Source organism: Panthera pardus, unplaced genomic scaffold (assembly GCF_024362965.1).
Source record: "Panthera pardus isolate Hobbes unplaced genomic scaffold, ASM2436296v1 HiC_scaffold_20, whole genome shotgun sequence".
Taxonomy (NCBI): Eukaryota; Metazoa; Chordata; class Mammalia; order Carnivora; family Felidae; genus Panthera; species Panthera pardus.
The window spans coordinates 91,958,600-91,972,084 of record NW_026526766.1 but is presented as its reverse complement, the minus strand read 5'-3'; the positions used below and the strand labels follow the sequence as shown (position 1 = coordinate 91,972,084).

Genomic DNA, 13,485 nt, shown 5'->3' with positions numbered 1-13,485 from the left:
AGGGCCCAGGCCTTCCGGCCCCAACAGCTGCTGACAGCGCTCCCGGCTTTGTCTCCAATCTTCTCCCCAGGTTGCATCTCTGGACGGTCTAAAATCTGCCGGGAACAGGAAGCGCAGGAACAGCTCGGGCTTCCTTCCTCGGCTCTGGGGGAAGCCCTTTGTGGGAGGATGAACCACCTGCCCTCCCGGGAAGCCACCTTTCCCACCGCAGGGAAAACAATGCCCCCAAATGGCTCATTGTCCCCCATGTCACTCAGAGCCGCCCCACCCTCAACGTGGGAAGCAGCGGCGGCTTCCTGAGCTGGCCCGGCAGCAGGCACCCAGGCCCACCCATGGTGTGGGGTCGGGCGCTTGCAGGGACAGCAAGCACGGGGTCCCCCAAGGTCACGAGAGCGCCAGGGCTGTGAGGCACGTCAGAAAAACCTGCTGCACACACCCCCCCACCCCCCCAGTCTCCCAGAAGCCAGAGCCGCAAACTAGAGACAAGGTTGGGACGCGTGTCCTCCCTCGACTGTGTCCCCAGAACGCCTGCGGCCCCCCCCCACAGCCTCGGGGGCCTCTGCTCCCCAGCAGGGCGGCACCCACACCTGCACCCCAATCGCTCGGATGCAATGAAGGAATCGACAGGCTCACGAGGCCACAGGGAGGACTTAATCCAAAACTCGATTAATGAAGTCAGCAACTGCAGACCAAGCTCCACGCCAAAGCCAGAAATGATTCTGGCAACTTCCCGCCTCTGCTCCCAGAAGCAGATGCCATCTCAGGGGACGTGGGGAGCGGAGAAGGCTGTACGCCCAACCCCAGCGGCTGACCAGGGCAAGCACACAAGGGGCACCTCAGTTCTGTGCCCCGCGCCTCGCAAGGACACCAAGGACCCCCTCACGTGGACTCCAGGAGGATGAAAGACGACCCGTAATTAGACCGCCAGCTTCAGCTCGTGGGGTTCCCGCAACGGCCCTGAAGCTACACGCTGGGCCCATTTCACAGATGAGAAAACCAGGGCTCAGGCGCATCATGCCCACAGTGCCACCTGGATATGAATGCAACTCCTAACTTCTGCTGCCACTGGCGGTGTGGCCAGGAGCCAGCCACCCAGGCAGTCAGAGCAGGGCCGCCCCCCTAGAGGCAGCTAAGGGTCCAGCAGGAGCTCCGAGCACAGAGGAGGGAGGGTGTGTGCCCCTGGACCCCCGATGCCCTGCCCGGGAGGCCTGGGTTCCTCACCTGGCCACCTGACCCTCCCACACCTGGAGGGCTGGAGCACACAATGCATTCTTACGTCCACAAGCTCAGCCGAAACACAAAACCCCGGCTGGGGGTGGGGCGTGGGGGAGAGCTCTGGGACTCAGGAAGCCTCCCAGCCAGCTGGCAGGTGGGACTTCTCCGGGTCCCTGTCCAGCAGGAGGGCTGGTCACACCTGTGCCGGGCACCTACCACCACCCTCGCCCGTAGCACCCCTGTGGCTTTCCCACCTGGAAAGCACTGGAGGCTTTCCTGAGATGACAGGGACGGAGGTCACACCCAGCCTGCCCCTGCTGCACTCCGCCGAGGACCCTGGGACAGCCCCGGACCCTGTCGGGGCCAGCTGTGGGCTGCCTCTGGCTAAGCCGAGGCACAGGCATTCGCTCAGCAGGGGTCCCAAAGGTCACTGCCATCCGGCACCAGTCACCAGCCCCGTTCTATCTGGCCTCCTCTCCTCACTCACACCCACCGAGCACGGCCGGCCCCACGGGCCACCAGGCCCCACACCCCCCCCCCCCCCCCCCCCGTTTGCACACCTGGCTATCACCCTGGGCCCAGCACCGCCTCCAAGGTGCCCTGGGGCACAGCGAATACCAGAGACAGAATCCAGCCAGTTGCACCAGGCCCGGGGTGGGGGTGGGGCGAGGGTGGGGCCTGCACTGTCACCCTCTGGGGACACCCGGGTGTCCTGGGACCGTCGGCATGGGTCCAGGGCCCTGTGGAGGGGTTTCTTCCCCTGCAGGGATACTGGGAAGTTCTTGGGCCGGACTTGACCTTCTGTCCCAGCATGACCTTGCCCAAATGCTGAAGCAGGGCCGGTCTCTGGGAACAGCTTTCTGGACGAGACCTTGCAGCACGAGGCAAGGCTCCAGGACAGAGGAAACCTCAACCAATGCGTTGTGTCGGGACAAGGGGGAGGGTGGCACACGGGACCAGTCGGTCACACGAACACAAAGGGGACACCCCAAGGACGGCACCTTCACCGGCCAGCAACTCTGTGGGATGCTCTGCCCGGCTCAAGGTCCTGAAGGAAAGGACCTCAGAGAGGGGAGTGGGCAGCCCAAGGTCACAGAGCCCACACGGTAGGTGGAAGGAAGCCGGTGCTGGTGGTGGGGGCCGCACCCCAGCCTGCGGGAGCCCTGCGCTACAACGGGGGAAAGCCCAGTACACGGCTACCAGTGTAGACGGCATCCCCCTGCAGGCTGGAAGCCAGGTCTTCCAGAACCTGGAGCCGCCCACCTGCTCGGGCCTCCACTTCCGGCTCTGCGCCCACCCCCATCGCTGGCCCAGGCCCGAGTGAGCATAGCGCAGGGGCCAGCCGAGCCCGGACCCGGGGCCCGGACCACCGGGCAGGGTGCCACCCCACTCTGAGCCCCAGCACACACGGATGCTGGGGCTCACGGCCACGCCTGGCTCCCCGAACTGGCGCTCAACCAGGACAGGGCCGAGGCCGCCCTCATTCTGACCACTGGAGGGAGGAGAGAGGGGGGAAGCCCCGCCCCGTGGGCTGCACCGGGGGAGCCAGGACCAGCCAGGCCGACAGGTGGAGGAGTCCTCGGGTTGACCGGAAGGCCCACGCTGCAGTGACCCTCACCCCAGGCCCTCTCGGGAGGGAGGGGAGACCGGGCCCCGAGGGGCAGGACCCTCCCCCACCCCCCAGCCTGAACTCAGCATCTCTCTTACTAAAAAGCTGTTGGGAAAATACACACACTCAAAACTCTGGCTTCTTCCCCAAACGTCTCATTTCCAGTAACTGTATAGTTTCCGCTCATCAACAAACCAACGCGGAGGAAATGGTGGGCAGGCAGGTCCCCAGCCCGGCGACAAGGCCCTGCTGTGAAGGCATGGCTGACCCTTCCAGAGGCTCCAGCTACCGCTCTCCCGCCCACCCTATCCTCTGGTGTCCCACGGCCTGGCCGGGCTGGTGGGAGGCCTGCTGTGGCCTGGGTCTGCCTGCCCAGCTAGGCGTAAGTGGGGGCAAACTCCTCCCCAGGGGCCTGGAGCAGGCTGGTAACCCAGGCCCATCAGCACAGGGACAACAGCGGTGGCCCCCTGGGCAGATGCCTGTGGCTCAAACTGTGACCCAGGCCGGGCCGCCACCGTGGGGTGAAGACGGCAGGAGGCTGGCCCGGAAGGGTCCCCAGGGACAGCAACAGCTTCTTCCCAGCCCAACCCAGTGGACCCGTGTGGGTCCCAGAACTCTCAGGGTGGGTGGGCAGGCGTCTCGGATGTCCTGTGGCCACCTCTCAGACCCCACCCCTCACAGTGGGATGGACATGACCATCCGGCCTCGGCTCCCCCGTGGGGGGAGCGGTTTGCTCAGCAAATCACCAGCATCAACAGAGTGACGAGGGGACAGAGCGATGAGGGGACAGTGACGAAGGGACAGTGCCTAGGGGACCGCTTTCCCAGCTCAACCGAACCAACTGGAACGCTGAGAGCACACGACTGCCAGCCAGCCCACCGAGGGGTCAGCTGGACAGCTGGGGACAAATCCTCTCACCCGCTCAGGGCGTGGCCAGGATGAGTCCCCAGCCCCAGACCGCACAGCACAGGTGGTAACGGGGCCACGTCTCTGGTGAAAATCTCAGAGACCACCCCCTAGCATTCGGCCTGACTTCCCGCTGATCAGACCGGCTCCCACCCGCCACCCACCCATCTCTGAGCAGCCTGTGGAGTGGGGCCAGATGAGCTGCAAGTGTCCTGTGGCTGAGGGACCCCTCCTTGGCGGGGTGAGCTGTCTGGGTCAAGAGACCACAAAAGCAGCATCTGGGCCTGGCCTGATCCCGAGACACCCCAGCGCTGCACTGGGCCGCCAGACTGAGACCCGGCAGGGGCTGGCAACTGTACCAGAGGGACGTTCAGGTTTGGGAACCGCAGGGGTGGCCGTCGGAGGCCAGGCTCCCCAGTGCACGCCTTCCCCTGACCAAGGCCTATTGGAAAGCAGGACTCCTTCCAGGAAGCTGGGAGCCCCAGACAGCCCTCTCGCTCGGGCGAGGGAAGCCCCAGGGCTGACCTCCAGAGAAAGCCCCCAGCCCAACAAAGGGCAGCAGAAGGGGCAGGCCGCCTGGTGGGAGAAGCCGAGAAGCCCGGCCTCTCAGAGGTGTCCACAACCCGCTCAAAGCAGCAGCTTTGCATCAGAGAGAGGACAATGCTTAACCTATTCACTCTAAGGTGTTAATGACAGACATCCTGATCCCTGCTGATCCCTGCCCCTGAGCTTAGGGGAAAGTGGGGAAAGTTGTTTGGGGGCCACCTAAGGTGGGTGCGGGGTCAGAAGGGACCGCCTGATGGTGAAATATGGGGTGTTTCTGCCGAGAGTTCCCCGGGGTCTCGGAGATGCACACTACCCCCCCCCCCCCCACACACACACCCACCAAGGGATAGAAGTCTGGGCTGACACTGAGAATCCAGGGAAAGACGCGCTCTCACCCCACGGGAAGACCCCCAAGCAGGCAGATGGTGGGGCCGGGGGCCCGCCCGCTCCCGCCATACATCCTCTGCTGGGGCTGTGCCGCCTGGGACCTGGCCCGGCCCCCGTGCCTGCCGCCCCCCCACAGCGGACTCACCCCGAGGCTGCAGCAGGCCTGGTGCACCCAGCTGGGCTGTCCCCACAGCACCCGGCCCCGCACACGGTAGGTGACGATGGCACAGCTACTCTTCTCTCACTGGCTACTGTCTGGCCTCCAGTCTGGTTCTCAAACGTCCCTTCTCCTCTCCTGCACTTAGGGCCTGCGTCCACCTTGCCTGCCCCTGGCACACAGTAAGTGCTCGGTCAAAACCCTCCTCCCACCGCACCCCTGCAGGGCTTCAGCTCTGCGGCCCCCGCGGGCTCCTCAGGCCGCCACCGCGTGGGGGCTGGCAAGAGCACAGGCCGCGAGGGAACCTGGAGCCTGAGCAGGCCGGGGCCGCAGGCGTGCCAGGCTTTCCCGGGCGACTCCCCCGGGGACATGCCAAGCCCCGCTTGGGGCGGGGGGAGCTCTACTCGTGTGAAACGTCCAGGACAGGCCAATCCAGAAACGGAGAGCAGACCGGGGCTTGCCAGGGTCGGGGCGGGGGGGGGGGGGGGGGGGGGGGGGGCGCTGGGAAAACGGGATGACTACTTAGTGGGCCGGGCCCGGAGGGGGAGCACGCAGTAGCTGTAGGGATGCGGCGGGAGGAGCGTTTTTACTCACGCCGGGGGCAGCAAGGTGGACGCAAGCCCCAAGTGCGGGAGAGGACAGGTGCAGGCCCCAGACAGGCCATGAGAGTAGGACCGGGGCGGGGCGGGGGGGGGGCGGGGGGCGGCGGCAAAGCTTTGGAAGCAGATAATGGTGGTAGTTGCACAGCCTCGTGAACGTATTAGATGCTCCCGAATCGTACACTTCAAGTGGCTAAAATAACAGAATTTAGGGGCGTCTGGGTGGCGCAGTCGGTTAAGCGTCCGACCTCAGCCAGGTCACGATCTCGCGGTCCGTGAGTTCGAGCCCCGCGTCGGGCTCTGGGCTGATGGCTCGGAGCCTGGAGCCTGTTTCCAATTCTGTGTCTCCCTCTCTCTCTGCCCCTCCCCCGTTCATGCTCTGTCTCTCTCTGTCCCAAAAATAAATAAAAAACGTTGAAAAAAAAAAAAAATTTAAAATAACAGAATTTATGGTGCGTGTGACCGACCAGCAAAACCCCCATACGGGTATCCACTGCCCCCCAAATCTATTTGTCAACCCGCGTCCCAGGAGCAGGGTGGGGCGGGGCGAGGTCTCCAGAAGCCCACCCAGGCTGCTTCAGAGAAGGGCCTTCGTCCAGAACACCTGTCAACCTCGGCCCCCTCTGCAGGGACCCGCCCCCTCCTGGCGGGTGGGCCAGGTGGTGAGAACGCCCCGGAGCCTAGCCCTGGCCCTGGCCCCAGACCTGCGGAACCTGCCGGGCAGGAGGCCTGACTCCCGGGCACCCCCGCCCCCACCACCTGTGGCCACCACCCAGGCGTTTACAGGCCTGTGCCGGGGTCCTGCTGGGCCGCACCCGCAGGAGAACTCCAGGAGCCCCCAAAGCCAGCTCCCTCACGTACAGAGGGGGAAACCGAGGCCCGGGTCCGCGTACCCAACCAGAGACGGTCAGGCCCCAGCGGGACTGGGAAACTTCAGGATCATCAGACACATCCTGACCCACGGTCACGATGCCCCGAAGTCAGCTGCTCGTAAAAGCCTCTGGGACTCTGGACGAGCCTGCACACGAAGGTGAGAGCTGACGTAAGCCGGCTTCAGATCCCCCCCCCCCTCCTGCCCCGCCTCTTCCCCTCAGCCTCAGTTTTTCCCACCTGTAAACTGGCGATGAAAAAGAAAAGCAGCCGAGCAGAGCAGAGCTGGCCACCACCTGGAGGGGGGGTGAGCCAGGGGAGTAAACCGTCTGCCAGGGGTTTTATGAGGCCGGAATAAAAGCAGCTGTCTGTGCGTGAGTTGTTAGTGTTACGTTATTGAGGAAAGCAATCTAGCTGCTCAATCAACTCGACAAAGCCACATCCTTTCACTATTTATAGACAAGACACGAAACAGGAAAGGTGCCCTCCCCACCCCAGGAGGGTGCAACCCCTCAGCCAGGCACTGCCCTAGGGGGCCCCGCCGCCCATCGAGGGCAGAGAGGATGAGGAGGGAGTCGGTGCTGGGGTCCGGCCCGCGGGGGTCTCACGCTGCACTCTGGCACTTAGCGGGGTGGAGCAGAGGTGTCCCACGGGCCCTCTCCCGCTGCCATCCTCCCGGGAGTCCCAGCCACCGGGCTGTGCCCCCCGACGTCCTGATGAAGGGCTTCTCCTCTGCCAGCCAAGGGTTCGGCCCGCCCCACCCTCTTCCTGCTAAGGGCATAGTTTCCTTTCTCTTTAAAAAAAAATATGTATTTCTTTTCAGTGGAAAAAAACGTTAGCTGCTGTTCAGAGGCAGGGCCCCGTCCAAAGAGGCACCTTCCTGGAAAGAAGGCACGTTCCCTGCCGCGTCTCCCAGCAGGGGAGAACGTTCTGGTTCACAGTGGGTGTCTGACATGTGTTTTCCTACCTGGCCCAAAAGCTGAAGCCGCATAACAGAGGAAGCCTTGTAGCAGACCTGAGAATTCACCTGTTCCTCCCCCAGCCTCGCCCAGACTCCCAGGTGACTCAATGGAAACATCCAAACTAGGCGGCAGGAGACGCGAAACGTTAGGTCCCCCGGAAGCAGGGCCCAAGGCACTTCCCGCCGGAGCCTCTGAACCTCCTCTTCTAAAGGGAAGTTGTCGTCCGGCCCTGCTTCCTCGGAGACTGGCCACGGAGGCCTCGGGCAGTGCAGGCAAGACAGGGCAGTGGTTAGAACACACGCTTCGGAGTTTAAGAAGAGAGGCCGGGCCAGGCGCCACTCCGCACTCTTCGATCCCGCGGCAGCCACCGAGGTCTTTGCGCTCGCTTAACCCCCACCCCCACCCCAGGCCTGACCCCACATGGTGCCGCGGGCTTGGTGGGAGCCACGTCAGGCCAGGCTCAAGCCACACTGAGCTCCCCTCCGCCTGACAGGTCACATGCACCGTTGTCGCCTCTCCTGTCCCTCCGTGGGGGCAGGGGCTGTGTCTGACCTGAGCCTGCCATGCCAAGGCCCTCGAGCAGAAAACCCAGCACACGGCAGGTGCTCAAAGGTGTCTTTGGAAAAAGCAGACAGGACTGCTGATCAGAGTCCCCGCAGGTGACAAAATCCCCAGGAGCCCCTCCCCACGCAGCACCCGGCGTGGGACCACCAGGCAGCACCTTTTGGGTTCTCCGAATTCACTCATAGCCAACTAAACATTCGAGAAGGAGGATCCTGAAACCAGCCCTGTCAGCTCAAAAGGAGAAGGCAGGGAAGAAACGGACGCTCAGCCGGTGTCTAAAGCCTGCCGCTCTTACGCAATCCTCGTGCCCTGGAGAGATCAATCGTGTCAGCCCCACGCTACCGGACGGGGAACCTGAGTTCCGGTGACCCGACGACCTGGGGTCACAGAGCTAGCAGGTGGCGCAGCCAGGCCTCAATACCGGATGGCCCAAAGCTAAAGCCCGCCACCGGCCAGCCCAGCTGGACTTGCCCTCTGAGCGCGATGGCGCACTCCACTTCTGCGATCGCCTGGAAGCGCCCAGTGGAACAGACTTTCCCGCGGGCAGGGAGACTGTCCAGCAACCCTGGGGCCTCCGCTCTCAGTCAGGACCCAGGCAGGCCCCAGAAGCCTTTCGATGACCCCCTGGGCCTGCCTGCAGGGCCACCCCGCACAGCAGCCCCTGCAGGGATGGTGCTCTGCCCACAGGGACAGGCGGCGGGTCTTCCCTCCGCAGCTCCGCTACACCTCAGCTACTCGGTGACGCCCTGGGAGGGCTTTCACGCCGACAGAAACCTCTTTTTCCCGATGCTGAGCCCTGCAGCCCACCTGACTAGCGGCTTCTGGGGAAGGTTCCTTCTCTTTTGGGGTGGAACAGATGATTCACCAGGTACTAATGCGCCGGGCACGGTGACACGACCGTTTCCCACACCCTATCCATAGGGGAGCCAGCAGACCAGCTCGGAAAGTCAAAGAACCTTCCGAGAGGCCGGGGTGAATGCTACAGAGTCGGAGTTTCCACCCAGGTTGGCACCAGAAGCCTGCACCCCAACACCTTTGAGGAAGGAAGGTGTCTTCCCCGCTCAGACCGCGAGGGCCCAGCCACCCATATAGCAGACCCTCTGGGCTTCACGGGAACAGAAGGGCCCAGCCAGAGGCACAGGCCCCAGGGGCAGAGGGAGCCAGGGCCCCTCACGGGAGCGGCCACAGCGTCCCCAAACCGCACCATGAGTCCAGACCGTGCCCCTCCGCAGCTGGACCCGGCTGTCGCCCCGTCCCCGCTCTGGTCCCCAGGCTCCAGCACAGTGCCACCAGAGGTGGGGCCTCTGAGAATGGCACTTCCGTTCCGTCTTCCAAGTGGATCTGTGGGGTGTGCACAATGGGGTCTCTGTGGGCCAAGCTCGGCCGAGTGCCAGGCCAGACTGAGGCAGGCTTCCCGCCAAGGAGGAGGGGGCCCCAGGCCCCAGGGAGGAGACAAGGCCGGCGCCCAAGCCCTGATCAGTGGCCTGGTTTGGTCGGAGGGGTGGGGAGCACGCACACTGTCGCCCTGTCCCCTAGAAGCGTCTCACCCCAACGCAAGCAGGGGGCTGCAGGAGCCCCCTTGTGGCCCAGGCTCCAGCCCACGGAGACTCCAGGGTCCCCTGGGCCAGTCTGTCCCTGCTCCCTGGTGGCACAGCACCCCTCCTGCCTTCCCAAAGCCCTCCGCACAGGTCCGGAGACCCTCCCCAGGCCCCATGGGTGAGCACAGGGCCAGAGCGGGCGTGGGGCAGGCGGGAAGGGAGTCGTGCATTCTGGGAAGCCACGCATAATTAATCACACAGCATTAATCCTCCTCCCGACAATAGCCGCTGCGCTTCCCCTGAATCCCAGCTGTCGGTCTCTGAATGGAAGGAAGCAAGATTTAGGGCATCAGGCGTCGGTGAGGCTTCTGCAGGAGAAGAAAAAGGCCCCAAAAAAGCAAAAAAAAAAAAAAAAAAAAAAAAAAAAAAAAGTAGTGTGCATTCATTAGCATCTGACAAAGACACAATCCTCTTTGTCTATGAAACTGCTCACAGACCTGCTTAATTGGTTTCAGTTCGGGGAGGGTGGGGGCAGTGAAGGGGGGGCTGCTAGCCCACTGGCCAAGGGTTGTCAAGGGAAGGGGCCCCGAGCAGTGGGAATGCGGCACGCCGAGGACCGGGACGGAGGACGGCTGGGGAGCCACTTCTCCCTCTAGCCCCCCTCCATGGGGGGGGGGGGGCCTTTCTGCAGCCACCAAGCACCTCCTCATATTTCCCACCAGGGACAAAGTCAAGCTGAAGGGCATCAACCACGAGAGAAAAACTTCCCGGGGCCAGAGCGCACAGGGAGGGAGCGGACTCTAACACGCCCCCTGCCCCATCAGGGTGGGTTGCGGGCTGTACCACACACACACACACACACACACACACACACACACACACACAGGCGCGCGCGCGGGTTTCCCAGCCAAGGGCCCAACGCTGGGCGGGCGATGGACTGGATGGAGGGTTCGGGAGTCGGAGCTGTAGATGCCGTGACAGAAGCCAAGCCACCCCCCAACCTCACCTGAGGTCAGAGAAAGTGAGCTGGGGGAGACCCGAAGGCCCAGGGGGGTGGGCTTGGCATTAAAATAGCCACTTCTGCCTGAGGCACTGCACTCACCTGCCTGGAGGAGGCACTCCCCGTGGGCAGGGTGGCGCGGGGGCTGGGCCGCTCCAGAAGGTCCACAGCCTCCCTGGCGGGTCATTGTTTCTTAGGGATTTTAGCAAGAAGCAGGGTACCGGGAATTCCCGACTAGCACCCCAGGAGCCCGAGGTGGCCCACAAAGGCGTGCTCGAACCTCCAGCGGCCAGACCAGCTCCACACGCAGCATAATTGCTGGTGATTAAGTAATTGCCAGACTTTGTCCAATAAAAGTAACACGTGACCGCGCCCAGCCTTCTGGGCCATCTCCAGAAGACAATGGCCCAGTGTTCTGTCCCTGCGGGCCCCCGCTGCAGAGGCAGGGGCTCTGCTCCCGACAAAAGCACCAGGTCCCCACAGGGGCGCAGGGGCGCGTACTCACACACAGGCTTCCGTGCCGTTGGGGGACACTTCACACTTCCCGCCATTCATGCAGCTCTCGCTGGGCTGGGAACATCGCAGTCCTGGGGGGGGAGGGGGGTAAGACAAGAGGTCAGCCCGGGTGGCACTGGGGCCCTGAGCCCAGGGAAGGACCCACCCCAAGGGACACAGCCACCCCTCACCTAGAAGGCTCTGCCTTGTCATGGGGTTGCTGGGGACAGGAGACCTCGCGAACCCTCCCAAACGTGAACCCCAAGGGGCTTCAATGTTCTGCCCAGAGTTCCAGCAGTCAGAAATGGGGGGAGGGACAACAGGTTGGCTGGCCGGCAGGTGGACAGGTCACGCTCGAAGTGGGTAAGGGTGGCCTGAAATGCCATCTGGACAACAGTAGAGGAAAGCTGAGGTGACCCTGGGCGGCTCTCCCAAACTCTGCACCACCACCCCCCCCACCTATCTTCAATGGGGAGCCCAACGGGGCCACGGCCCCTATCCAGCCACCAAGATTGTCTGGCTGTTCGAACACGTTCTGTGAGGGGGCGGTGCTGGGGGGGCACACTCCCCACCCCCCACCCCCGCCCCCCCCAGCTCGTGGGAAAAAGCGACAGCTGCAAAGCCCAACGCCCCGCCCGCCAACAAAGCGCCAGCTACGGAATCAGAGCAGCCCATTGTCACCAGGGCCGCCTCCTGGGGCACCGGGGCTGCACCTCAGGGACCTGGCCCCGCCTCCAGGACACCCAATACCTGCTCCCTCGGGCAGGCATCCTCAGCTACATCCAGGGGAGGGGGGTGAAGGAGCCCCATTTGGAGGGAATTCGGCCCCATTCCCAAGAAGGCATTAATAAGGTGGCCCCCTCCCCATTTTACCAGCGCTGTGTAAAGGAAGCCCCTCCTGGGGGCGCGGAGGGGGTGTGACTTGGGACCCCACCTTCTGAAAGTGGGGATCTAATTCTCCCCTCCAACTTTTAGGAGAAGATAGAAAGGAATCACCACTAGATTCCTCCATGCGAAGTGGAGAGAGGGATAAGCGCTCCTTCTCCGGGTCCCTCTCCACCCTCGCAAGATTTCCAAACTTGAACTCCGAAAAGTCAAAGTGCCACAGTCAGTCGCGGCGGGGTGTTCCGCACACCCCCCCCCCCCCGCGCCCACGCCAAACTGTCTATGAGCCGGCATGGGGGCAGCGATCAGGCGTGGGAAGGAGACCCCTCGGTCCGCGCCTCCCGCCTGGCCCTTCGCGAACTCTCCTAAATGGGGAGAAGGCCGGTCCGCCCGGCGCCCCACTGCCCACCACGCCCCACAGAGCTCCGTAAAGGCAACGCGACGTCCGGGACCCCACACTCCGCGCCCCAACATCCGCCCCCGGCGCGGGCCAGAGGCGAGGAGAGAGAGAAATGGCCCCCAAAGCAACAGGAAACCAAAACCGACTCGATTCAAATCGAAAAGTAGTAGGCAGCTCGCCCGCCTGCCCCGGCGGCAAGCCCCACGCGTGGCTGATGAAGGACGAGCCCGGGGCTGGGCCTCCGGGGGCCCCTAGCGCCCCCACGCCCGGCTTCAAACCCGGGTCCAGGCGCGGGCGGCGCGAGTCCAGCCCGACTGGGCGGGCGGCGCGGGGGAGGGTCTGTCCTCCCCGCGCCCCGGATCGCCCGGTTCTCTCTCCCACCCCCCCACCGCCCCCCCCCCCCACCGCCCCGGCCGCCCGTTCCCAGCCGCCCGGGGCGCGCGCGCAGGGCGCCGCCAAAGTTTCCGAAGGGCGCGGAAAGTTTCGGGCTCGCGGACGGGCGCCTACCTCGTGCGGCGAGCGCGGGCAGCAGCGCCAGGCAGAGCAGGGGCGCCAGGAGCGGCGGCATGCCTGCCCGCCGGCTGCCCGCTGCGCCCGGTGGCGGCCTCCTGCGCCGGGACGGCGGGGATCTGGCGCACACGCGCGCGCCGGACGGTCCCACGGGCGGCGGCGGCCCGCGGCGGCTCTCCGCTTCGTGGCGGGTGGGCGGGCGGCGCTGGGCCCCCACGGCCTCCGGGCCCGGCTCGGCGCCCCGGCTCGTTCCTCCGCTGCGCTCGCGCCCGCGCCCGCGCCCCGCGCCCCTGCGCTCCCTCCCGCGGCCGAGGCACTAGTGAGGCGCAGGCGGCCGCGCGCTCCGCCCCCGCCCGCCGGCCCCGCCCCTCGGGCCCGCCCCGCCGATCCCTCCGCACCCCTCGCCCTCGCTGGCCGCGCCCCTGCGCGCACCGCGCCTGCCCTGCGTCTCCTCCGGCGGGGCGCGCATCCGGAGCCTGGGTCCTCTGGGGTACGGGGCCCCGTGGGGAGAAGAGGCGTCGGGGGCCGGCCCTAGGGACTACTTCTTGTTCGAAAGTTTTCAGCGGCAAAAAGTTTGGTTCAGGGCTGCGGAAGGATCCGGCTCTGACAGTCGCTTAACCGGGCGACAATTGGAAAAGATTTGCATCTCAATAGCGGCGGAGGCGCGGGCGGAGTTGGGGGAGAGGAGCCTTAGGGGGACCTTGCGCCGTGGGGAGCTGGGCTCGGGCAGGTGGGGAGGAGCGCCCGAGGCAGTTTGGGGGACCCCGAGCGCGGCACGAGAGCTCAGGAAGAAGTCGTGCCCTTGGCGGCCGTAGGGAAGCCCCTGACCCAGGGGCTTCAGT

General features: G+C 64.8%; 1 protein-coding gene across 1 annotated transcript in view; it reads right to left on the bottom strand.

Annotated features, from left to right (window-relative positions):
• Positions 1-12,961, bottom strand: part of NOTCH1 (notch receptor 1) — a 44,671-nt gene extending 31,710 nt beyond the window's left edge. The window contains 2 exon segments of the mRNA XM_053908540.1: positions 10,859-10,940; positions 12,641-12,961. Of these exon segments, the coding sequence (XP_053764515.1) occupies positions 10,859-10,940; positions 12,641-12,701 (143 nt within the window). The 5' untranslated portion in view covers positions 12,702-12,961.
• Positions 12,962-13,485: the final 524 nt, after the last annotated feature.